General features: G+C 28.7%; 2 protein-coding genes across 3 annotated transcripts in view; both read left to right on the top strand.

Annotated features, from left to right (window-relative positions):
• Positions 1 to 2,781: 2,781 nt before the first annotated feature.
• LOC136976881 (ATP-dependent RNA helicase DHX30-like) lies at positions 2,782 to 25,157 on the top strand. Of its 2 annotated transcripts, none has more exons than XM_067272253.1 (12): positions 2,782 to 2,978; positions 5,030 to 5,189; positions 5,383 to 5,660; positions 11,141 to 11,427; positions 16,200 to 16,410; positions 16,471 to 17,394; positions 17,469 to 17,677; positions 22,596 to 22,686; positions 24,045 to 24,195; positions 24,273 to 24,474; positions 24,552 to 24,735; positions 24,840 to 25,157. In XM_067272253.1, exons 1-12 carry the CDS (start codon positions 2,853 to 2,855, stop codon positions 25,092 to 25,094), a joined length of 3,078 nt encoding a protein of 1,025 aa, XP_067128354.1. In that variant the 5' UTR covers positions 2,782 to 2,852; the 3' UTR covers positions 25,095 to 25,157. The 2 variants fall into 2 exon arrangements, with proteins under 2 accessions (XP_067128354.1, XP_067128353.1); XM_067272252.1 differs by having other exon boundaries at positions 2,782 to 2,993.
• Positions 22,769 to 26,895, top strand: part of LOC136976887 (protein Spindly-B-like) — a 126,346-nt gene continuing 122,219 nt past the window's right edge. The window contains exon 1 of the mRNA XM_067272261.1: positions 22,769 to 22,779. The gene's annotated coding sequence lies outside the window, so the exon portion shown is untranslated. The remainder of the gene's footprint in view (positions 22,780 to 26,895) is intronic.

Below are 26,895 nucleotides of genomic sequence, written 5' to 3'. Positions count from 1 at the left end.
TAACTAGAGTAACAACCTTGACCTCCCTCTGTCTTATAACAAAATGACAGCCATGACCATAAAAAATCTCCTCTGGAGGGACCTTCTTGCGTCTTGGCAGCAGGACTGGGACAATGACAACCACCGTTTCACCTATGAACTTATCCCTGACATCGAATCTTTCATCACCAGCCGGTGATACTCTAGTTTAGACTTAGACTTATATTTTATTAAAACATACCATTGACAGTACAGTACATACTGGGTGCCGCATAAACATAACCCAGTTACAGAGCAAGTTACAAAACGAGGAGTTGATACAAATGTAAAAAGAACAATATGTAAAAAGGGAATACAAACAAAAGGCATATACATAAATGAACAGAAGAAAGACGCGATACATAACAAAGTGGAGTGTTAAGGCATAATAATCAGATACATAGGCCGGATGGCCGAGCGGTCAAGGTGGCAGCCTACAGCTATGGGGGACCCGGGATCGAATCCGAACGGGTCGAATAATCCCCAGGAATTTTTCGGGGGGGTGGTCCGTTTGGATATGTCGGGCCCCGTCCCTCACCACCGGGTCGCCCCATTGTGGGCCTGGCCGAACCCATAATGGGCCTTCTGAAAGAGGCCCTCTTAGTGCCCACAGGGCGGAAAGAGTTAAAAAAAAGTAATCAGATACAATAAAAATTCCACGGCAAGAGTACATAAATGAGCAGAAATAGAGCGCCATAGATAACACAGTGGAATGTTGTGGCGTAGTGAACAGATACAGTAAAAAGTAGCATGGCAAAAGTATAACAACTGAAACAGTAACAATAGTAGTACGCAAACAAATATTAAAAACAACAAGGTGTACAATAATAGCTAAGTATAGGCGCGGACAGAAGTGCGTTCGTAGTATTTGTTAACGAGATCCAGAAAGCTATTATAGCTGTCTTGATGATTAAAGATGCGGTTACAGTCTCTGGGCCTCTGGCCACCGTGCATTTCAATGGTGGATTTAAGATGGTACCTCTCAGGTTCTAACATAGGGCAGTCAATGAGGTAATGACGATTTTTTTTAGTTTAATAAAGCATTTTATTCGTAAAAATGCTTTATTAAACTAAAAAAAATCGTCATTTCGTAATGTAAACCCATAGACCACATGATGACAGTCGACAGAATATGGCGGCGATGACTCGTATGTCGCTACTCTGATATCTAGGTACTCTATTGAACATGATTTTGCCTTCCCTGTCCACTCCATTTATACTCACTCCATGAATCAACATAAGTGCTGCGCCTGCTTCTGATGGAACTACCCTGACGGCGCCTTCGTTTTACCCTAGATTACCTTAGATTACCGTAAATTAAGAAAACTCTGAGCTCGAGCTCAAGCTCGGATAAAAAAAATAACACGAACGATTATAGACGCAGATCCTTGTACTATTATCGTGAAATAATAATTAGAACAATTCTTAATTCGTTGTTTTTAAAAATCTTAATAACTAAAATGTCCAGGAATTTTAGGCTTTATCAGAGGTATTCATATACATCTGATATGGAAATAATTGATGTTTTAGTTTGGTAATCCCAATTTGAAAAACAAGAAAAATTTCGCGTGGTTTTTAAACAATCATAAAATGTATCCATAAGTCTAATAAATGCAATTTAACTCGATCCGTTCTCGTATCTTCTTTCTTCGCCCTACGCGAACTTTTTTAAACGGGATAACGGCCGACTTCGATTCGTTCTTGTATTCACTTTGAATATGTGTCTTAGCTGAAGATAGAAAATTAAATAAGCCACTCACTTGATCTCAAACATACTTTAATACGTAAATAATCGGCTATAAAATTTTATTTATTTACATATATATTTGCGTTTTAACATTCGTTTTGAAAGTTCAAATGAAACAATATTTTTTTGAATACCGGACTGTGCATGTATTACAGTAGGTTACGAATCGTTTCAGTTTTCAAGGAATGTCTGTGCAATGTCTTAAACAAACGTAGCTGACTAAATATTTGCTCAACAGATTCATTGGTAATATCATCAATAAAGTCAACAATTTTTCAAGATTTTGAAACAAACTCTCCAGCAGCATTTTTCAAATTAAATATTTCTGACCAGTAGAATCTTGACCCCAACTAAAGTAGGGCTTGTTTACACCATTCATTGTCTACAACTTGTAAATCAACTTTAACATTTTCAACTTTTTAAACAATGACTTTTAAGACCTTACTGTTAAATTTTGAGCATTTTCAGGTTCAAGCAAAAGCAGATATGAAAAAATAGTAATTACAGAAATCAAATCTGTCATAGATTTCTTTTACAAGTGTACAATAAAAACTTTTACAACAAAAGCATCGGATCACAGTGCAGTTTTAACCTAGATTTACCCTAAATATACGACTACCCTACACAGTACCCTGAGAGGTTCAAATTACACCAGAAAAGGGTAATTGCCCTAGAAACGGCAGCACTGGTCAACATATCTGTTGGGTGCTGAGTGTGTTGAGTCACCGTTGACAACAGCGCCACTTCAACGTTGAAAAAAGGAACGGCTTTTACCGAACGTTGAGATCAGCGCTTAGTCAGCGTTGAAAATTGGAATGTTTACTTTTAAAGGATCATTATGTATATTTATTTAGGTTTAGCGCAGTAGAACCGAATAAAAATATTTAAAATCGAAATAAAATTAATATAATATTTTAAAAATTATATTAAAAATTTTTAAAATTAAAATTGGTAATTACTATATTTTTAAAAAAATAGTTTTATTGATAATATGAAATAACCACGAGAGGGCGCAAGATATACGAAATGGAGGCAATAATAAAATTTTCAAAACGTGAGTGATTTCTGAAATCAAATTTCACGAGATATGCGTTATTCTATCACGTCTTTCAAAAATTCATTTAATCGTAACTCAGTTAAGTTTTTAAGTTGTTCTAAATGGATTTCGATGTCTACATATTACTCAAGTTCATTTTCAAATTTGAAACAAAATGTAACTATGAATTCTGTAAGTTTGTATTTATTTATTAAAATGATATTTTATTGCACCATTCAAATCATGAGTTATGAATCATTTAATTTGTGCTTACACGTGAATTTTTAACACGATTCCTTAATGCTGTATATATCAAACAATGTGAATAATAAAAAAAAGTATTGAAACAGATAAATACAAAAAAAATAATTCTTATTTACATGAAAATATGAATCCAGATCTTACTGTTGACAAAATTGTTGACATGTTTAAATTATTCTAAAATATATTAAATAAAAATCAATCAATTGAGGATTATAGCAGAGATGTAAATATTCATTCATTCATTCACATGACGTCATCTCTACTGAGGGTTGCAGTTGATAAACAGCTTTTTCCGCTCTTTACAGTTGTAAGCTTTTCTCAAGCTTAAGCCAGTTTATTTTTTGATGTTGTCCTGCCACGTTAGCCTTGGTCTTCCCTTTTTCTATCTGCCCTCCACCATTCCTTAAACTGCAATTTTTATCAGTTTTCCTGAGGATCCTCTTATTATACAAAATGCTGTTTTTCTTCTCTGGATGCTGACCATTAGGTTTTTTTCCATTCCAAATCTACTCATAACCTCCTCATTGGTTATTCTCTCTATCCAACTAATTCTTTCAATTTTTCTAAGATACCACATCTCAATTAACTGTCTCTTTGTTTATTGTCCATGATTTGCTTCCATATGTATTCCCATTCCAAATACTGTATTTACTCTTACATAAGATGAGGTTTTTATCTATTTTTCACTGCTTCAAAAACCTAGGTTGTCCTATACACACAAGCAAAGGATTCTTTTAATTTTTCTATAATTTTTGTAAACTGTGTATTTGCATTTTCTACTGGGTTTTCACCTTCTGGTGTTTAAAAACAATAGTATTTTATCTGGATTGTTTGAATCGTTCTTGTGTAATGTCAGGAGTAAGGATGAATAGCAACAGGAAAAGCAAAGCTTTCGAATTGAATTCCAAAATTACATGGGTGCCTGATATAAGTTTTAATTCATTCCCATGTGAAAACAGATGATTATTCGGAAATCAGAATTCGAAGAAACTCATAAGTGTAATCGATGGAAAGTGGATTTGACTGTTAAGAATTGGCAAAAAAAGGTTTCCGATTGTGCAGCTGTACATGAACAAATTATGTTGTCTATTTTACAAGATTTTTCCTTGAAGTTTAAAATGCCAGTAGTTTTTGCGGGACAACATGTGCATTTACGTGCATTTGATATTTTATTTGTTATTAAATGAAATAAAATTAGAATTGTATTAAAACTAATTTTCTTTATTTTGATCTTTAAAATCACACCTCGTCCTATATGCGAGATTGTCTTATATTCGAGTAAATACAGTAATTGTTTTAAGTATTTTTAGTTTCAGTTTTTTGCATACATTTCTATCTCTTAATACTGAGGATATTTGTGTGAAAGCAACTTTAGCCTTTTTTATTCTGTTTTTAATTTTATAATTACATCTGTAATCCTCCAACTTCCTAGGCACTCAAACATTTTTATCTTTTCTATTTTCTTTCCATCCAACATAATCTTTAGATCTTTGTTTCTTCTTTTGAGATTATCATAACTTTTGTTTTGTTCACATTTATTTTCATTTGGTATCCTTGATTTTCCCACTTCTTTCAATCTATTTAGAATTTTTTGTAAACCTTCTTTGGTGTTACAAAGAAGAGTGATGTCATCTCCATACCTAATGTTATTGATAAGATGTCCATTTAATTTTTATACTTTCATCTAGATTTTCAAAAGCTTAGATATAACTATATTGCTACATAATTATAACAATGATCAGATCAATTCAATTTACAGTGTAATTAAATGAAATAATTACAACAAAATTTGGCATGTACATTCCTATGCATGATTATGAAAGATTAATTTTGTTATTAAATGTAGAAACTACCTTGTGATGTGATCTGTTTTATTGTAATTATTGAATTTAATTTTAAATTTATTAATATAATTAAAGATGACATGTATTATGAAAAATAATTGTTTTATTATATTTTTTCAGAGATATGTTAAATTTTACAGTTTTCAGTCTAAACTTGCTAACCATGAAAAACTAATTGCTGATCAACCAAAATCAATTTTGCTGAGTATTTATAATATTGTGTGTAAACATTTTGGTTCAGAAAAATTTATGCCATCTTTTAAATGTGTTTTGTTGCAAAGTAAGTAAAATTTAATTTATGAAGAATTTTGATGTAAAAATTTTAATAATATTCAGGAGAGATGAAATTTTTAAATGTTCATAAGAAAAATAAATTTATATTAATATATAATTTTTAATGTTTTTAAATTTTACTTTTTCAAAATGAAATTATTATTATTATCTGTAATCATATTAAAAAATCTATTTTTAAGAAAATCCTCAAAAATGGAAAGCAGAAATTTCGTTATGTTGGCCATCACAAATTACAGAAGAAGGTATTGCATTACGAAAGCGTTCTGCTGAGGCTATTGCTGCTAAGAAAGTTATTGAATGGCTTCACAGAGAAAATGTTTTAGATGAAAAAAATTATCCAATTCTTTATCAAACAGATGATAAGAAAAAACTTATTCAAAGTTGGAAGTTGCCACATTTCATAAACATTTCATCTGAGTTGAAAGAAAAAATAAAATGTCTATTAAAAGAATATGGAGTAAGTTTTAGTTAAATTTTTGAAAACATTTAAGTTCATAACAATTAATTAGCTAATTTATTTGTATGACAATTTATGTATAATCTTAGTCTTCATTATTTTCTGTATCTTTAATCTTTTATTGTTTTTTCAAAATCTTTTTTAACATCTTTCTGAGCCTTATCTTTAAGATTGCATATTTTTGTTTTATTATTTTCTGTGATTTTTCTTGAAATCTTCATTCTTGTTGGCTGATTCCAATGCGGATCAGACTTACCAATAACAGCATATAACACATCAGCAAACTAATTTTTTATTTGAATTTTATGCAAAAAAATTCAAATAAAAAATTAAAAAGTTTATAAAAAATAATTTCACTGACTTAGAACAATTTATAATTTCAAAAATCTTTAGGAAACTTTATATTACCTTATATTATACTACAAAAAAATTGCTGACTTCATTTGCCAAATGCATTGTAGTTTTAAAAAAATCAGAAAACAATTAATAAAAATGGACCTAAGTAACAAATCATATACAAAAATTACAAAAACATAATTGGCTAATATGTTATGATGTGAATATACAACTGAATTTATTTTTTAATTAATTTTTGGCATGAAATTCAAATTTTAAAAAGATTAAAAATATTATTTTACTATATTTATGTAGATCCAAGGAAACAAGTTCCAACATTATTACAAATATTTGTATTACATAAATAACAAATTCATTCTATAAACAATTAACTGTATTCAAGCTGCATTATTTTATTGCATGCAGCAATGCCAACTTCTGAAAAATCTAATTATAAAAAGTACACAAATACAGGACTTGTTTTAGTGCAAATCAGTGGCGTGCCATCATTGGAAGCGATGGAAGCGCCGATTCCACCTTCCAATGACCTTCCCTTGAATTTTATAAAATATAAATTTTCATATTTTAACGTACTTTGAATTGATTAAAATTAATATTTTATTATAACTGCATTACGTATCTTTTACAAATTTCTATACTACATGTGAAAAAAAAACGATAAGATTGCTATTGTATATTCGAATAATTCGGTGGCGGAAGGAATGTCGAAACCGGGTCAATCTCCAATCAGCCAGATTATATAGGCATTAGCACATGCGGTTTACAGTGCACCAACCTCACTTGGTTTAGCTGGTAGAAGCGACACACGCGTAAAGAGTACAGCTTTATATCCCGGAGCGGTTGTGGGCTGTTAGCCGCCTGCTTGTCAACTTCCAAGTAGCCAGATTATAGGCATTGGCACATGCGCTTTACAGAGCACCAACGTCACGGTTTAGCTGGTAGAAGCGACACACGCGTAAAGAGTACGCGACTTTATATCCCGGAGCGGTTGTGGGCTGTTAGCCGCCTGCTAGATATTCGGCCACCCTCGCCCGATTATGCGAATCACGAGCAGACTAGATCGACGGCGGGCAACCCGCGGGCCAGCTACAGCTGGCGAAAAGTTTCTATTCGGCCCGCGAGATCTTTAATAGATTATTAAATTGGAAAAATAACTAATTAATAGTTATTTTTCCAATTCTTTGTAATTTTCGAAAACGATAAGAGAAATAAATGTAGTATAAACTTTTTATTTATTTATTTCATATTTGCAGACTAAAGAAATTACGAGTCACAAGAAGGCGTCAATTAACTACTACGGCGCGGAAAAAAACGTAAAATTTATTCTGGCTTATGTTATAAAAACGGTTGCCCACCCTAGACTAGATTTATAACTTAACCCAACCGATAGGAATTTACTGGCACGTTTTTATGATAGTTCTGTATAGTTGACAGGAGTTTAAAAAAACTCCATTAAAATATTTGATATATTTATTCCGCGTTTATTCCGCTCTCCCATCTTATATTACTTACGGATTTCGATGTTAAACCGGCGATATTACGATTTAGTACGTCCCATGTGTAAGGGGATGGAGAAAAAACGAGTACGATTCTAGTACAGTGTTAAAAATTAACCGTTACTTTGGCAGCATCGTTTACAACCAAATTTAATGAATGAGACATACAATGGTACAAAAAAAAGCTCTAGAATTTATTTTCCTTAAATTTACGATTTATATATTCGTTGTCATAAAAATTTGTCTTTCCACTGTTTTCCCAAGACTACAGATATTCAGGTACAAAGTAACCGGTTTCGACTTATTTCTACTTAAGAAGTGACTAAATAATTAAGAGATTAGGGAATGGGGACATAAATAAAACCCTGTTGAAAGAGCCAGAATTTTACTTCAACAAAAGCTTAACAGAACCAATCACTCGCTCAGTACAGTGGGAAACTGATTTCCGTGTACACCTGGTATTAAAACGAATTAGTTAGAAAACGAATGACTATTAAGTTTAACATAGTTAGATTTTTACAGCTACGGTGAGAAACGTTTAAAATTTACAACAGCCCTGTGGCGTCCTTTGAGATATACTAGTGATGCGACAAAAGAGGCATTTGACATTGACCGGTATCGGCACCCTCGGGATTTGGCACGCACACACTCACTACACACCTATCTGGACCGGCACTAGTTCCATCCATTAGCTACTCGTATCAAGATATTTGACTAAGTGGATTGTTTTAAGATTTAAAAAGTAAAGACTATTTTATGTTATTTTTATGTACGTTTCTTTACAAAGCTATATTTTAATTATAATTTTTTTTAAAAGTATATTAATACAATCGAACAATACATTGTACCAGGTATGTATATCCACCGCACATTTTATTTCACCGAGTAAGTTTTTATAATGTATTTTTAATTTTAGCCCTTATATCATGGCTAGCGATTCGGAATGTAATTGTGATATTAAAAATACATTTAGAGAAGTCTACAGTTTTTACTGGCTTATCGGACAAATGAATACGAATGGACCCTAGACCAGTGATTCTTAACAGAGGGGCCACGGCCCCTGGGGGTCCATAAGAAGTTTGCCGGGGGCCGCCAAATTATGCAAAATTTCCTTCGGAATATAATAAAAAGAAAATTGATGTATAATCCGAATATCGTATTGAAAAGTGAAATAAGAAAGATAAAGTTTTCCTATTTAGTTTTTATTTATTTATTTTGTATTTCTTCCTACATACAACTTTGTTAGTACAGAAGAAATAAATGTAAATATGCTACTTACACCGCAGTATTTACTTCTTTTATTCCAAAGCAATTTTAAGAAACTATTAATGCTTGGAATTTTGAAAATAATTAGGAAAAATAGTAGGCTTTGAAAATTTAAATATTTTTGCAAAAGATATGCAAAATCCTTACGACGAGTGGGCGTTTTAGTTTTAGTTTAGTTTTAGCATCGACGTTGGATCGATTTATCGACATGTTTCTTATTTTATTTTCTGTTAAAAATTAATGAGTTTTCATGTTTAATTGTGAAGTTTGAATGTTATTTAAATAGATAATGAAATAATAAAGTTATGATTTACATTTATTATATAAAAAATAAAGCAATAATAAAAAATCAATTTATTATAGATAAATTATCAAATATAAATTATTATTAAAAAATGGGGGTCACAAAAAAATTATGAAATATTTGGTGGGCCGCGAGTATAAAAAGGTTAAGAACCACTGCCCTAGACCAGTGTTTCCCAAACTTTTGACATCTGTGTACCCTTTGTATAATTTTCTTAATGCTGAGTACCCCTCGTCAAAAAAATTGCATATACTTTAAATCAAAAACCAAAGATAACGAGGATATTCCATTTCTATATGCTGCTGCAATTGAAAAATCGAAAAAGCCAAAATAGAAGACTATGTGGAAAATATTGTTCCTAGATATAGCGATATGGACTTTAGGTCTCATTTTCGTCTTTCTAGAAGCACTGTCAAAGTAAGTCTCTGCTAAGAATTGTTAGTTGTAGTAACTAGCTACAGAAAAATTGGTTTATTCGACAATTTTAGCTTTTTATTAATACTAAAGCACATAACAAACCTTTCCTGTTAGAAAAATCGCACAAAAGCTAAAAATACGCACGCGCACATTGTAACAATTCAATGTGTAGATACTGGAGGTTTTTGTGTGACACTGTTGTCTTGGCCATAGGGTGGAGAAATACACAGAATCACAGCACCCGGCGAAACCTCTAAGAAGTAACGAAGTTTTTTATTATTTTTCTATGTTTGTAATCGAAAAAAGTAAACTACTTGTTGACCAGGAACAGCCGAAGCATGGTGCAGCATGTACCCCCACTAAACTCTTCCCATACCCCTGGGGGTACGCGTACCACACTTTGGGAAACACTGCCCTAGACCATCACTGACGCGCAATTAACGGATTGCCCCTGGAAGTCGGCTTCTTACAGAAACAGCTTCCCTGTCATCAAATGTCACGGCACGCCACTGGTGCAAATGAATAAAAAAAATCTACATTTGGGAATACACAGCAACTATTGTTCTGAAGTAGCATTTCTTTATGTATGCATAGCTCATCATTTTTGAAGTATTGTTTGATTTTACATGATAATGTTTAGAAATTAATTATAAATAAATGCACTAGTATATTCATATTATAATGAGCTTTGGAAAATTTTTTTTGTAATTTTTGTATGTGATTTAACTTTTTCTCCTGCAATTTCACACAAAGAAACAATGATATTTTGAAAAATTCAAAAATCACAATTTTGTACATAATTCCCAAAAAAATTTGATTCAACATTGCACAGTAATTAATCATTCATTAATATCTACTTTTGGGCAAATTTTTATCTCATTATCTGACTGGGAATGATTCACCATGCTTATCCTACTATGGCCTTTAGAAAACTGACAGTTAATTCAATATTATAATTCTTTATTGACAGTATACTAATGTAATTATTTAAATTTACAGTATTGCACAGTATTGCAAAATGATGTAATATGTTTTCTGTAATAAATTTCATAATACAGTAGAGCATCGATTATCCGACTTATCGGTTAACCGACCGCGTTCTAGTCGGCAAATTCAAATGTCTGCTAGCAACGTGGCACTACAATATTTGGTTATGTCTTGGCTACTTTAATATTATTTTTGTTAAATTTTTGCATGTTTTAGCTGGCAGCACTGGCTCGACCATGAAAGGGAGGCTAGTATTTAAACCAGGCCTAATACACTATACTAATAATGTATTTTTTCATACTTTTTGGTTATCTGACTTTTCAGTTATCCGACCAACCCCAGTCCCCAATTAAGTCGGATAATTGATGCTCTACTGTAATATCTTCCGTATTTCTAATTTAATCAAACAGTTTTAATTAATGCATAATTTTTTATAGCTATTTAACTGTTTGAATAACAAATGTATGTTAATGAATTCAGATTTAGATTTATGTTGTTAGATTTTATGTCTTAAGATATCAACAATAATATATTTAATATCATTTAATAATAACTTATTACTATTTAATTTTAAGTTCAAATATAATATAAACTTAAACTTTTTTATTTAAAATTAAAATGCATATGTAATAACTAATTCTTTTTTGTTATAGGAAATCAAAAATACAATTGAGAATTGTGAAGATAAATTGCCATTACAGTCTCTTTTTATAGAGGATTCTAATATAAATTCTAATATAAACAACAATGTACCTTTTTTATTAGAATCTTCTCATAATTTAATAGATGTTATAACTGGAGAAAAACTGAAAGATTATGAACCTGAACAACTTTTATCAAGAAGTTTTGAGATGTATCATCAAATGAAAGAAAATGAAAATAACATTGAATATCAAAGGTTGAAAAATCAGAGAGATGCTCTTCCTATTTTAGCAAAAAAGTGAGAATGTATAATTTAACATATGTCTTCTATATTTATTTTAATTAAGAAATAACTGAAAAATTAAAATTTATTTAAAAAATAAAAAAATTATAATTAAAACATTCATTTAAAACATTATTTAAAGAAAATAGAATGTAACAAAATTGAATTGGTGTGGTAACATTTAAAAACTAATTAAAAATAAATTTAGTAGTACATTCAAATCCAGCTAGTAAACAATCTTTTATTTAAACTATGGTAGATTGTTATGTAATAAATAATTAAAATTAAAAATTATTTATTTATTAAACAATGTTTACAAAATGTTTATATATTATAGTCAAAATTGTATTAGTTCAATTATGATAGTTTTGAGAAAATTTGTTTAGTAAAACATTTTGATTATGAAAAGATTGCTTGTTCTATAATTGATTGTAAATCACAGTTCATTTGTATTTTGATGTCAAATGTTCCTGGCCTGATCAGTGACCAGTTCACAAACCTCACTTACATTTCCAATGCATCTAGGTGAAAGTTGTCCTGTCATGTAGGTTTGGATGAAGAGTGATTACATTCAACAGTTTATTTAGAAAAAGTTCATTTATTATTACACACATTTATACATTTGTTTTTTTATTATATTGGCTGCTTTGGAACCATGTTTCAAATCTTTAATTCATTTTTAAAACACAGTTATATGCATCTAAATTGATTTTTTTAAATTTAATTAATACTTGTTAGTACTAGAAAAATATTGAAAGAAAACAAAGATTTGAAAGTTATTTTAATGTATGTTACAATAAATGCTGAATTATTTTCTGAATACTTTAATCATTGTCCAATCTTAAATGCAAAACTTAAAATTAAACTGTACTATTATTAAAATATTGCAATCTAAAATGTTATGCCAAAACTTGCCTTTCTGGTATAGTTTACATTATAATGTGAACAATATCAAAGAGATTTATGTAACTCCATCATATAGAGTGATGAGTGTGTTGGGTTATTATTGGATTTTTTAAATGATTGTAAAATAAAATAAAACTGTGATCATTGCTTCCTTGTTTATGATTGGGATGCATTATGCTTTAAAGTCATATACATCAGTTTATAGAGTCAACTAATGAGGAGCAGTAAGTGCTCAAAACTTATCTTGACTGATGTAAAAGATAATTGAATAAAGGATGTTGATTGGTCAAGTATAAAAATACTTGACCAATCAACATCCTTCATTTATTCTACATTGTATTTTAAAAATAAATTTTGTTACCATGTTACCATTTTTTGAAGTGAGAGAGAAATTAACTGCCTAATATTAGTTCCTTCAATTTAACCAATCATGAGTCAGATGGTGGTGTTAAAGTCTGCATCTTTGGTGATCCAGTATCTTCAGGTTTGTTCTTTTGAATAGTCATATTCCCACTAGGATTCTTTAGGCACTCTTAAAGCACATAAGGCACTGTTCTTCAAACTGTTCACCAGATTTTTTACTGTTAGCATGTTCAACTGGAAGTCAATTTTTAATCAATACTAAATGACTTATTGTATTAGATGATAAACAGCCAATTTTGTCTTGTACAATAGATCCCTTTGTGTATGTATATTGTAGTTATTGATTATATATTTATAACCTCTATCTGTAAAGTTATACTTTTTCACTGTAGCAATAGAGGCCATTGCTGGAATATCACACAAGTAATTGATTACATTTTCATTGCTTACACTATATTGCTTTAAGGAGATATATGATCATATAATAATTTATTTTGCAATCAAGGGTCTATATAGTTCAAAAGTATTATTTCAGTTACAAGTTTACAAATTCAGTCTGAAATACTTGTATAGTTTTTTACTTTGTTGTTTGTATAAATTATAAGAAAATTAAAATAACGTTCATGTATTAATATTCAACAAATTATAAAAATTTTAAATGTTTTTTAATCGAAATTCATATATAACTTTTGTATATTTTAAAGTTTTTGAAATACTGCATTCTTCCAAAACACTATGCAGCACTGGAGAACAACACTACATCTCAGGATTCATAACACTTCTGTACAAACAAACCAAATATTCATTAGACGAGGAATTTTTCAAGGAGATTCCTCGAGTCATTTCTGGTTCTGCTTAGCCCTGAATCCATTATCTAACATGTTAAACAACACGCAATATGGTTACAATATCAGACATGAAAAAACAACACAGTTTACGTCGTCACATCTCATGTATATGGACAACATAAAACTTTATGCATCCACACAAAAACAACTTCATCAACTCCTACAAATCACACATTCATACACCAAGGACATACAAATGGAGTTTGGGATATGCAATACAAAACACTTTACATAGAAAAAGGAGTCCCAAAGAAAGGAGATTTTGTACTTGGAAATGGAGATGTTGAATCCATGGAAGAGGCAAGTTCTGCAAGTATTTAGGATTCCAACAGGCCAAACTAACAGAACATACACAAATAAAGCAAAGATTAATTAAAGAATACCAAAGTAGGTTTATTGCTATTCTCAGAACATAGTTAAAGCAATAAACACATATGTCATCCCAGTACTCACTTATTCTTTTGGAGTTATACATTGGACTCACACAATCTTGAGCAACTCCAAAGGAAAACAAGAACAACACTTACTAAGCATAAACAACGTCATCCTAAATCTGCCGTAGAAAGATTAATCTTTCCATGTAAGGACAGTGGACGTGGCCTGATTGACATAGTAAACCTTCAGTAAAAACAAATACAATCACTGTGAAAGTTTTACCACAAAAGACAAGAAACATCACAGTTACATAAAGCAGTAACTCTAGCAGACTCATATAACACACCATTAAATATACATTCACATCATATGGACATGACACAACATATAAAAAGCATAGACACCATTAAGCAATCATGTGCTTGAAAGACACTGCAGGCAGGCATCCCTATGACCTGGCCCAGGGGTTTGCTGACAAAATTGCATCAAACAGCTGGTTGCTCTGGGATGCGTCTTACTGATATTATTGAAGTGTGAGTGTTTTTCTTTTTCCATTTTCATTGTTAATATTCTGAAAACAGGTTGTGGAAGTCCAAAAGCATCAAAATAATAAAGATGTATAGCTCCAGAAAAGTAGTTTTGTATGAGTAATTTGACACAGTCATTGCTTTATATGTTTAAACATAAGATTTAGTTGTGGAACTAGAAAGATAAAAGAAAATATTTAAATAGACTTTACTAATTTTTTGGGGGAAAAAAACATCATTTGAGATGTCCTTTGAAAGTATGTAAACTGTTGTCTTGAAAATCAGTGAGATACTACATTTATCATTAAATTGGAAGTTTTTCACTCAGGTAGGTGATAAACAAATATATTCAATTTGAGAAACTGATCATAGATTTTAACTTTAGTTTGTAGTGAAGATCACATAACAAATAGATACCAGTTAACAATTCTGAAGAAAAAAAGGAATGGATATTATTAGGATATAACAAAATTTAAGACAATTATTTATTTTTTTGCAAAAAGTAATTAGGTATATCAAAGTGTCATTAAGAATAGTAAAACATTGTATTAAATTACTGTAACAGCCATATTTAAATAACTTGAAAGTTAAATATACTGCAAAATCATCAAATATATAAGGCAAAGCATTTAAACAATAATCTAGAACAGTGTTTCTCAAGCTATGGCTAGCAACCCAATATTGGGCCACATTAAAAGTTTAATGGGTTGTGAAATGATACTACTTTCTGCAGAAATATTTGTAATACGATGTAATACTTGTATTATTAAATACAAGTATTACATATATAAGAACTAAGAACAATAGGTGCATCTGTTAAGTACTAAAAATTTTTTTAACAATTTTATTATTATAATTATTATTGTCGTTTAGTAATAAAATTCAGATTATAGAATGATTTCTCTTTTCTATTTTGAATAACATCAAAATAGATATTTTATGTAAGGTTGTAGGCATAGAGACATTCAAGTTGCAATGATTTTCAAAATATTTCCTTGTTTATTCAAACTTTTAGGTTTATTATCATACATAACAATAAAGCATAAAAATAAATAATATGAATTTTGACAAAGGTGGATCAATAAATAATTTTTAAAGATTTTTTTTTTGTGTATATGAAATTTACAAAATGAAATTAACAAAATCTGAAAAGTACATTTTAAAAAACTGTTCATTACATTTATAAAAAAGTTATAATATTTTTCAAAGTAAAATAGACCATTAATTTTGAAACATTTGTTTTATTTGCAATCATTAATCTTAAGTTTTAAATAGTTAAATTTATATAATAATAACTGAAATTGAACTAAGTTATTTGTTACAAATCGAAATTGGCCTGAATCACTCTTAATAGAAATGTACTTAATGTTACATTTCACATGTAAAAATTTTTATCAATGCATAATTTTATTTTGTTATATAATATATAGCAACTCCAGTTTACAAGGTTTTTTAAAATTTTATATTATAAACATTTGGGTTGCCAAATCATTATAAATATATTGGGTCATGTGAGTGAAAAATTGATCTAGAGTAATGTTAAGAAAGTAACTGATAATTAATTAATTAATTATTTTTACAATATTTTAAGATAAACATAAATCACTTTAGCAATCATTTGTAAATAAAGCAAAATTGAATACAATACAGTTAAAAATTTATAAAAATCCTAATTTCTTTTTAGAAAAAAAGATATCTTATAGCATTGTGTCTTTAAATGTTTGTTGTAGTTCAAATGTAGTTACAAATAAAATTTATTTATTTCTAGGGAAGAAATTCTTTCTTTAATACAAGATAATCAAGTAATTGTGCTATCAGGAGAAACTGGATGTGGAAAGACAACACAAGTTCCACAATATATATTGGAGCAATACATAATGTCATATAGAGGAGCTGATTGTAACATAGTAATGACACAGCCACGAAGAATAGCTGCTACTTCTATTGCAGCTCATATAGCTAAGGAGAGATATGAGAAAGTAAGTATATTAATTTTTATCTAATATTTAATATTAATTATTAAATAAAATATTTTTTAGTTAGGTGATACAATTGGTTTTCATGTGAGACTAAATAAGCAACTTCCTTCAAAACGTGGAGCTGTTTTAGTTTGTACAACTGGAATTCTTCTTCAACGTTTACAGTTAAATCCATTGTTAAAAGGAATTAGTCATGTCATAGTAGATGAAGTTCACGAAAGAAGTGTCCAAATTGATTTTTTATTAATACTTTTAAAAAATATATTGAAAGAAAACAAAGATTTGAAAGTTATTTTAATGAGTGCTACAATAAATGCTGAATTATTTTCTGAATATTTTAATCATTGTCCAATCTTAAATGTACCTGGATTTACTTTTCCTGTAAAGGAATATTTTCTCAAAGATGCTTTAAAATTAATTGGAAAGAATAATTTTAAGATTGAAGAAGGTCCAGAAGTTAATGTTAATGTTGATTTGATCATTGAATTAATAAAAAGAATTGATGAAACAAAACCACCTGGTGCCATTTTATGTTTTCTTCCAGGTTGGCATGAAATAAAATCAGTTAATAATAAATTGCAAAATGAATTTTCTGATAAGTTACAATATCATATTCATACTCTTCATTCTCTTATTCCTCATAATCAGCAGTCTGAAGTTTTTAATTCTGTCCCATCAAATGTAAGAAAAATAATCCTTGCAACTAATATAGCAGAGACTTCTTTAACAATTAACGATGTTGTTTATGTAATTGATACTGGATGCCATCGAGAATTAAATTATAATCCTAATAATGGTTTATCAATTCTTTCTACACAATGGATCTCAAAAGCAAATGTTCATCAAAGAAAAGGCAGAGCAGGTAGAGTTCAGTGTGGTGAATGTTATCATTTATTTACAGAAGATATCATGAATGATATGCCGGATTTTCCAAAACCAGAAATGATGAGAATATCACTTGAAAATTTAATTATTGACAGTAAGGTATTTATTTTTCTTTAGATATTATTATAATAAATTCTATTCTCATTTCAGTAAGTTGTTATTTACCTTTTCAGATATATAATCCAAATATTTCAGCATTAGAATTTTTATCAGAAGCTGTTCAAGCTCCAAATATTGAAAGTATTAAATGTTCAATAAATGATTTACAGCAAATGAATATTTTGAATGAGAATGAAAATTTGACCATTCTTGGAAAATATGCATCTCATTTTGCATTACATCCTCGTCTTTCTAAAGCTATAATTTATTCTGCTCTATTTAGGTAAAAAATTTTTAGTAAATAATGTTATTTCTTGTTATTTTATTTACAGACAAATTTTTTAAGTTTTTAAATTAATAATATCTTATTAAATTAAATTTCTTTTGCGTATTATATTAATAATATATACAGTAGTGGCCAAATTATTGTAACATTATGAAACATTAAGCAAAAAAAAAAAAAAACAGTAAAGCTGTCTTTTTCTTAAATTTGCAATTATTAACTGAATTAACATTTATTAATTACATAAAGTAGATATGGAAAAAATTTAAATTATTCATTTGGTTGCCCTAGTGTTTAAAAGTGTCAGGAAAATGAGTTCTGGATGAGATGTAATGCCAAGTAAGTGAGCAAAAGTCAAAGTTGTTTTACAGAATGGAGGCACAACACATCAAGAAATAACAAAATTAATAGGTTTGAGTAGGTCCTTTGTCACAAGATATGCTAAAAGACTTTCTTCTAGTGAAAAATCCTCTTCTAAAATGCATGGAAGATGTGAACAAAAGTAAGTCAGTTCAGCAAAAGCTGACCGATTCATTCTCAATATCATTAAAAATGATCGAAGATGGAATTCTAGACAAATTATGATGGACTACCAAGCAATTGGAGTAAATATTGTTAGCCATTGTTTGTTTGATGGATAATTTTCTCACAATGTTATAATAATTTGTCCACCGTTGTACAACATTTCTAAATAATCCATCAATATATTAGTCAAACTAGGGTTGGCATCATTCAAAATATTACCACTTTTATAAAGCTTTAATGAATATTTGAGGCATATAGTTTCAAGTCATCTTTTAAAAAATTAGCTAAGCACATGATTTTATATATTTTTCTTCTCTTTTCAATGATGATTGTTATTTCTGAACTAGCTACAAAACAAAAAGAAGGATTAGAAAGGGAGAATGAAAACTGGAGGTTAGTTTCAAAATCAGTTACATTTACAGTCTTTATGTTTCTGGTCCTGAGAAAGTGGAGTTGGCTGGTTTTGAATTTATATGCATCATTTGTAAACAGATTTTTCTGCTAAATATTAGAGAATCTTTCAGTATCTGTGAATTAATAAATGCATTTTACATTGCAAACATTGTTATCACCAATCAATTTTCAAATTTTCAAACACAAACTTGTATGTAGACCTCATTACTGTATATAATTCTTATTTTTTTGAGATACTTTAGTTTAATAGCATATTTAATTTCATGCAAATTTCAGAGGCAAACAGTGACATTATTGACTGTTTATTACAACAGAAAGTTTCATAACTTTTTATGTTACAGTAGTTTTAAGATATTAGTTTCATAGTTAAAAAATTGTACTGAATCAAAAATTGAATTAAGACTAACTAAAAAGATCAACATGTTTTTGCCTAATAAAACATAGGACACAAGAAAGAGTGGACATTTTATAAATATATTGAGTTTGTTGAAAAAATTAATTTTAAAATAAATCACTAGGTACAATTGCTTCTGCTCATCCATAACCCACAGCTTTTTGCATGACTAACAATAGTGAATAGTAGGGATAACAAATCTTTGATGACTTTTTATATTTTTGAAGTTTTTAAATATGATTTTCAAAACTTTGAAGTTTTAAAAGTTTTAATGCCAACATTTTTGCCATAGTAATCTATTGTTACTAGAAATGATTAAATTCAATCTATTATGAATTGATTAAATGACTATATTGAGAATTCTTAAAATTAAATTCATAAATACAGACCAGACCAGAAATTTTAGAAACAAGCTTTATTCAAATTCAGTTTAGAATTTTAAATTCAGTTGATTATTAAACGCGCACAGAATTTTCTTTGAAATAAAAAGTGCTAAAAAGATGAGGAGACAACTGATTCTTTATTTTTGTTAAAATGTTGCCTCAAATCAAGAAAACCCTTTCACTATTAGTTGTGGTAGGTTTGATGGTTTTGAGCGTTAAGTAAAGTTTGTCTACATTTTCATGCCAACACTAACATTTTAATTTCTTCTACTTTGAAATTTACTTTTACTATTGTTTGAATATTAATTAATTAAAATCTTTGAAGCTTTGGGAAAAAATTAGTCAAAGTTACAAGGCCTAAATATGCCAAAAAAATTTTTGAAGGTTTGAAGCTTTGAAGGCTTTCCTAGTAAATAGTGATCTGTTGATGTGGCAAAGATAGTCTAATTTATGACAAACTATATCTAATTTCTGCAATTAGCTGATTGATTTTAGATAATTTTTATTATAAATAACTTAGAAAAATTTAATATATCAATAGTTTTAATTTTTAATGAATAATTTTTTAAATAAATACATATAACATGCTACATTCGAAAATATTTTTGCTAATTTAATTTGTTATTTTTGATATTTTCTCTATGGATTTTTAACAAATAAAAAAATTTGTTAAAATTTTAAATTATTATTGAAAATAATAATAATTTTATAATAAGATTTTATTTGTTATTTATTTAATTGAAGTTACAAAATGAAATTTATTATTTAAGATTTCAGATTAATTTACTGAAAGTTACATCGTTTTAGTCATGTTCTTTAGTTTTAGTTTAGCCATTATATAAGTGTAGTTTTAATTTTGGGTAATTTTAATAAACTGAAACTACACTAATTACAGCATATAATGTATAAAAAAATTTTCTGTTTCTTCTCTGTTAAATGTAAATACTGATATACAGTAGATAAATGAAGATATTTTGAAAATTGAGCCTAAATTATGAGCCTTTCAATATGTAATATTATTGAATATCACATGAAATTAATTACAAAACTAAAATCACTTGAACTTTAATTATTGATTTCTCTCCATAACTTCTGCAGTAATAGATATTACTATTATTGGAATATATTTATGTAATTTTATTAATATATATTCTTGGTTATGAATTGTTTACAGAAAGTTGTTAAAATGAAGCATTCATGAAATATAGATGATGAATATTACTTGGGAGTCAACTTGACCAGAGGAGTCAAGTTTGGGGAATGGTCACTTAAAAGCATCAGTGTATGATGCATACCTAGCAGCACCATGTAAACTGGAGAGGTGCATATGAAAGTCCTGTAAAATGGTGTCACTGGGAATGCTGTGTCATCCATAACACCTTATTTGACTATTTTTTTATTGTCATTGAAGGCAGTTATTTTGAATATGTTCTCTAACAAAGTAAAGTCACTTTTTTGTATCAATTTTTTCTGCAGTGTTGTCTTTATCTTTACAGTTATAGATTATTTGTATGTTATTCTAAATTATCTTAATATCTAAATTGATTTCTTTTGATTATTTTAGTGCTAGAACAAACAAATTACATATGCATACATTTGTGCAACTTGGTAAGATCTCATTTGTCTCTAGAAAGATGGATCTCTGCATATCTGAAAATGATAAAATGATATCAAGTGTAAATTATTTTAATTTTGTAACACCTAATTCATTTTAATATATAAATAATATAAAATATTCTCTACAGATTTTTGGGCTGCATATTGAAAAAATTGTAACTATAAATTCCTACTGTCATCCATCTGTCTTTTCTTAATCTCAAGATGGAGTTAAACAGATGAAAGACAAGACCAGATATGGACACCTTAGGGGCAGGAGGCTCTGATTAACTATATACGAACTTCTGATATGTTATTTCAATTCAAAAATTTTCCCCTGAAAGGTGTTAGATAGATGACTGGGACATTTCTATTGTTAAAAGAAAAGCAAGGGCAAGCCACTACTAATTTGAATTGGAGAGCATATATTTTAAATTAAATAAATTAAAAATTGCAGCCTGGCATCCTTACCAAGTGGAAAGGATGGAAAAGAAAACAAATATGTCTGTAAGATCCATCAGTTCTGATTTTAAATTTGTAATTTTAATTGGCTGTTTTTCTGTGTTTTTTAAAGGATGTTTTTTAAATTTCATGGCCAAGCAGCCTAAAAAGGAAGGTCGAGACATCAAATGTTTATTCTGGAACACTAGAAGTGAATAAATGGTGGTTACCAGTTTTGGACAGACTGTCTTCAAATTAATTTGAAGATTATTATTATGATTATTATGGTTATTATTTATGATGCATATACAGAAATACTTTTTCTTGATTAATATTATTTGAATAAATCAGTCATGTTCCTTTATTTCAAAAATTAATCTTAGTTTCATCAGAGACATTACAATAAAAATTAAGTTTTCAGTATTACATATCTTTTTCATGATCATATTCAATTTAACTTTGAAGTAGCTCAATGTTGTCTGAAAAATTCCTGTTAAAATTTTATCTTTCTGAAAGTAAATTTCTTGTGAACCAGTGAATCTTTAGAATTTTAATAATTATTATGTTGAGTTTAGTGAGTTATACTTGGTTGACACTAGTTGCTGTATACTATGCCAGACCAGAGTCAAGGCTTAGCAACCAAAACAAGACAAAAATTAAAGTGCATCAGTGTGTGTGTGTGTCTGTATTCAGGAATTTCCTAACTATATGACATGTATTCAATATAGTGGCCTTCTGTAGTGTGATGTATGTATTTCTATTCAATTGTAATGTTCCCAGGCTTTTGTGTAGTGTGTGTGGTATGACACCTGTAGAGGAGAGAACAACAGGTACAATAAGCACCCTATCCATCCTCCACAGATGCCTTATTTCCTGGGCGAGTTCTGTGTAGTTGCTAATTTTTTCAGTGCATGCGTTTTGTATATTGTGAGTGTTTGGAATGGATATGTCTATAATGTATGTGATTTTATTGTGTTTGTCAATGAGTGTGATGTCTGGTCTGTTGTGGTAAATTGTTTTATCTGTGATTATGGCTCTGTCATAGTACATTATTATTATTATAAGATTTTTCTATTTAAAGATTTTATATCATCAGAAATCAGTATTAAAATGGTTTCTAGAGAATCAGTTATCAAAAGTAATATTTCAATAAATTTTTTTATAGATGTATTAATCCTGTATTAACAATAGCAGCAATGCTTACTGGTAAAGATCCATTTAATGTTAATTTAGAAGACAATGCAGCAATAAGAGAGGTAAATATTTAATAAATTAGTATATAATTGTAACAAACCAATTATGTCTAAAATAAATTGTTATAATATTATATAAATGAAATAATTTTAAAGGTAGTGTGGACTATTTACAGATCATTAAACACTAGTTCATTGAAACTTTCAACATCTTTAATTGTAAAATGAAGTTCTAATTAGTTCACATCCTGTTTCGTAATTGGTATAATTTTTTTTTTAATATATCATTTCATACAGTCATATAAGTAACAACATTTTTGTTAGCCATTTCTTTGTGGTATTATATAATTAAGGCTGAATTTCCAGAATGTAATTTCAAGTTTATGGAAATAGAATGGCTTATTTAATTGTTTTACCAGGAACCAGTTTAGATTGTAAAGCAGGAAAGAATCTATTGTACTTTCTTAATTAGAACAAATAAATAATAAATAATTGATAGTTACAGTTTTAAGCTATTTAAATCAGATTTTTACAACTTTTGGCTATAAAAATCTCTATGTATAATCTATAATTCATATTTTATTGTATTTCTTTCCATTTGACAATTTTCATTAAAAAGACCGAGCATAGAAAATTAATTAATTGTATAAATTCCTAGTTGAAGTTATATGAATAATATGCATAAATATAAAATCAAATGATAATTTTGATTCTAGTTATATATTAGTTACTAGTATATATATTCATTTGTTTATTATTTTTTAATATGTTCAATTTAATACAGAAATGAATCTCACAAAATTTGCTTTACCGCATAAATTTTTTTTACTCTCTGCTCTGGAGGAATAAGAGGGTCTTTTTGATCATAACCACTGTGGACTTGGCCAAACCCATAATAATGGTCTTGGCCATACCATTGTGGGCTTGGCTAGGTGATGAGGGATGGAGTCTAATATCTGGGACAGATCACTCCAAAAAACTTCATGGATTTTCAACCACCTGGCTTCCTCCAGAACCTGGCTTTTAATAATAGGCATTAGCCTACTATTAAAAGCTTCCATATTATATTAGCGGTTAAAGACATACATTGATATTGGAATTTTATTATTTTAGATATTTTTAACTTAAATAATTTTATATTCTATAAAATATTTCTGATTGAATTGATATGTTAAAAATTATACAGCTACATTTCATATATCTTGACTGGGTAATGCATGATATTCAGTTGGGGCTCTGAAACTTTTATAAAGTTCAAAATCTTCTTTTTGGTAATGCACAGTGACTTTGTCACAGATTCATCAATCTAGTTCCTGCTAATGTACATTTTTACTGCTCACTCAAGATTCCTGGAATGAGCTGTACACATGTACAGTATATGTTCTCTATACTATATATTTTACTTATTTATTTTTGCCAAGATTAAGAAAAAGTATGACACAGATTGTTTCAGTGATCATTTGTCATTTGTTAACCTGTATAATGCCTGGAATGCTAGTCAGACTCATCAGCAGGATTTAGAATTCTGTGAAATGAATAAAATAAATATTCAGAATATGAATTTCATTAAAGGTAAAATTTACTTTTAATTTATGTTCAAGGTGAAATATAAATTATTTTATGTTGAAACTTACTATTTCCTTATCCAGGACTGAAAAATTTATTTTCTGAAAATTTACATGAAACAGGCTTGATTGAAAGTGAGATTACCAATAATAATCAATATTCTTTGAATTCTGGTATAGTATTGTCTGTTCTTTGTGCTGCTTTCTATCCAAAAGTTATAAGGCAACGATTAGGAACATTGGATCGAGGGAGAATAAACTGGACAAAGACATCACTTTATACACTGTATTCTCTTTATAAAAAATCTAAAATTCTGTTAAATTTAAATAATAAATCTAAATGATGTATTTTTTATTTGATAGCAAAGGAAAGAAAGCCAATTTAACTTCATCTTCATTGTTGCACAAGATAAACCAATGGCCAAGTCCATGGTTAATATATTTTAATGGCGTTCAAGCAGAGGAAAGAGGTAGACTGACCATAAGAGATGCTTCGGTTATTTCTAGTATCTCTCTTGTTTTATTTGCTGGTAAACATCTTAATATGGTAAGAAAGTATTACTAAATAATGTTTAAATATAAATATTTTTATTTTTTCTAAATTAATATAAACAATATTCTAAAATCAGTATTTTATTTTTTCTTATTAAGTTAAATCAAGTCAATAAACATGAACTGGTAACTTTATCTGTTAATGGTTCAAAAGGATGCTTGTTTCAGTTACATTCTTCCCAAGGACAATGTCTAATGGACCTTCGTCAGTGTTTTGACAATGTGATACATTGGTTGTTATGCAATTCTAATGATATATCAGGTGATGAAAAAGTGGAATCTTTTGTTAATCATCTTCTAGAAGTGTTGAATCAACTCTTATTAGAGAAAGACAAAGATCAAAGTGAACACTGATAGTGAATGATATTTTTAATTTCATAATCAAATTTTAATATTCTTTTATATAAAAGAAAATGTACTTTTGAAGAAATGTAAAAGAAAATTGAAAATGTATTTATAAATATTTAATTCAAAGTTATATTTTGATTTAAAAATTTAAATAAAAGAAATTAAGTAAGATTCCAGAACAAATTGTGTCAGTTAATTAAAAAGTAACAGATTAATGCTTTCATTAATAAAAATGAAAAAGTCAAATCAAAACACTTAATAATACTTAAAAATTTATACTAAATGAATTTATTCATCTGATAAAATTGTAGTTATTAATAATAAATACACAATAGTTTAAAAAATTTCATTTTTGTGTGTTTGGTTTTTATAATCAGATAATGAGTAGTAGGAAAGAAAAACTACTTTTGAAAATTAATCTGAATACATCTCATTCAATTACAATGGATTGTTATATCACCAAATTTTGACATTCCTTAAGAAACCTTCTACATTAGTGTAAATTAAACTCCACTTAAAGGAGATCTAGGTGGTATGTGATTAAAAGCAATGTTTTGTCCCCACTGAAACTGAAACCAACACTTCACAAAGATGCAGTAAGTAGGTCATACCAGGTCACAGAAGGGATCTACAATTTCATTTTTCAAAAGGACCACTCTGTAGACTTGGCGTGACTTTGTGGTAAGGGTTAACAAAGGAGAAGGAAGGTCTTTGTGTAGGGAGAGGAGAAACAAAAAGACTTGGAGTTATTTGTTTTCTTCTACAACTATTCTTTAAGTTTGATTTTCGAATAATCCCCTTTGGTTATATACAAAATACAGATTTAGTTTTTATATTATTTTTAATAATTTTCATCTGTGTATATATTAAAGGCAAAATGTTCTGTCACTGCCCCACACAAATAATGTAAATTTTAAAAATTAATTTCATTTACATTTTGAAAATTTCAAAACAACTTTTAAATGGTTTTTAAAATTGTTTAATTTTCAATTGATTTGATTTTAATTAGTTTTGATTTTATTTTTAATTTGGTTTTGGTGTAAAGGGCAAAGGGTAATGAAATTGTTTTAGAGTGGTTTTGCACAAAAGATTACTAACAAAATTTAATTTAAATTTAATTATTTCATTAATTTTTGTTTTATAAATTTGCCTGCTTTTTAAAAATTTTTTTAAAATTTTAAGTGAGTTAACATTAATATGTTGTTAAGTATAGGTTATTTGTAGCCTACTAAACAGTTTGGAAAATTCATTAACCTTTAGAAGATTGTAACTTCACATATCAGATGTAGGATGATTTTTTGAGGCTTCCTTACTTTGGATAAAAGTTACATCTTTTACGCCATATAATTTAGTTATTAATTATGCCATATAATAGTTTAAAATTTGAGCTTTCTAGACCCAGTAGTTATTTTCTGTATAAGTATCTGCAGTACCAGATGAAGAAAAGAAGAAAATACAGCTTATTTGACAATTTTTGCACTTTTCAATTGCTTATATTTCAGAACCCTTTTATGGAAGATCTCGAAATTTTGCATACTACCTAAGAAAACAATTATCTTTCAAACAAGATACTTGGAATTATATCAGGTGTTTGGAGATGGAGAAATTGACCCCCAAAAATTGGCAACTTGATTCCTGTATATATAGTCAGTCAGTGACTTTCAAATGTTAATATCAAATAAAATCTTCATTAAGTCTAGGTTGATCTTAATGAACATTCTATTTGAAATATATGACATGACATGTGACCTTCTCCATCTTTCTAACCCCTCAACCTTTACCCACCAAAATTTAGTAGCATCAATTC

The sequence above is a fragment of the Centruroides vittatus genome, unplaced genomic scaffold (assembly GCF_030686945.1).
Source record: "Centruroides vittatus isolate TY-2023 unplaced genomic scaffold, ASM3068694v2 contig_426, whole genome shotgun sequence".
Taxonomy (NCBI): domain Eukaryota; kingdom Metazoa; phylum Arthropoda; class Arachnida; order Scorpiones; family Buthidae; genus Centruroides; species Centruroides vittatus.
Note: the sequence above shows the minus strand (reverse complement) of the source record. Positions and strands in the feature narration are given on the sequence as shown.

Excerpts from the sequence above, each read along its gene's own strand:
- LOC136976881 (XM_067272252.1), top strand. The coding sequence starts at position 2,853 with ATGCGTTATTCTATCACGTCTTTCAAAAATTCATTTAATCGTAACTCA. Across the intron at positions 24,196-24,272 it reads GAATATGAATTTCATTAAAG|GACTGAAAAATTTATTTTCT; the intron begins GTAAAATTTACT and ends TTCCTTATCCAG. Across the intron at positions 24,736-24,839 it reads CTGGTAAACATCTTAATATG|TTAAATCAAGTCAATAAACA; the intron begins GTAAGAAAGTAT and ends TTTCTTATTAAG.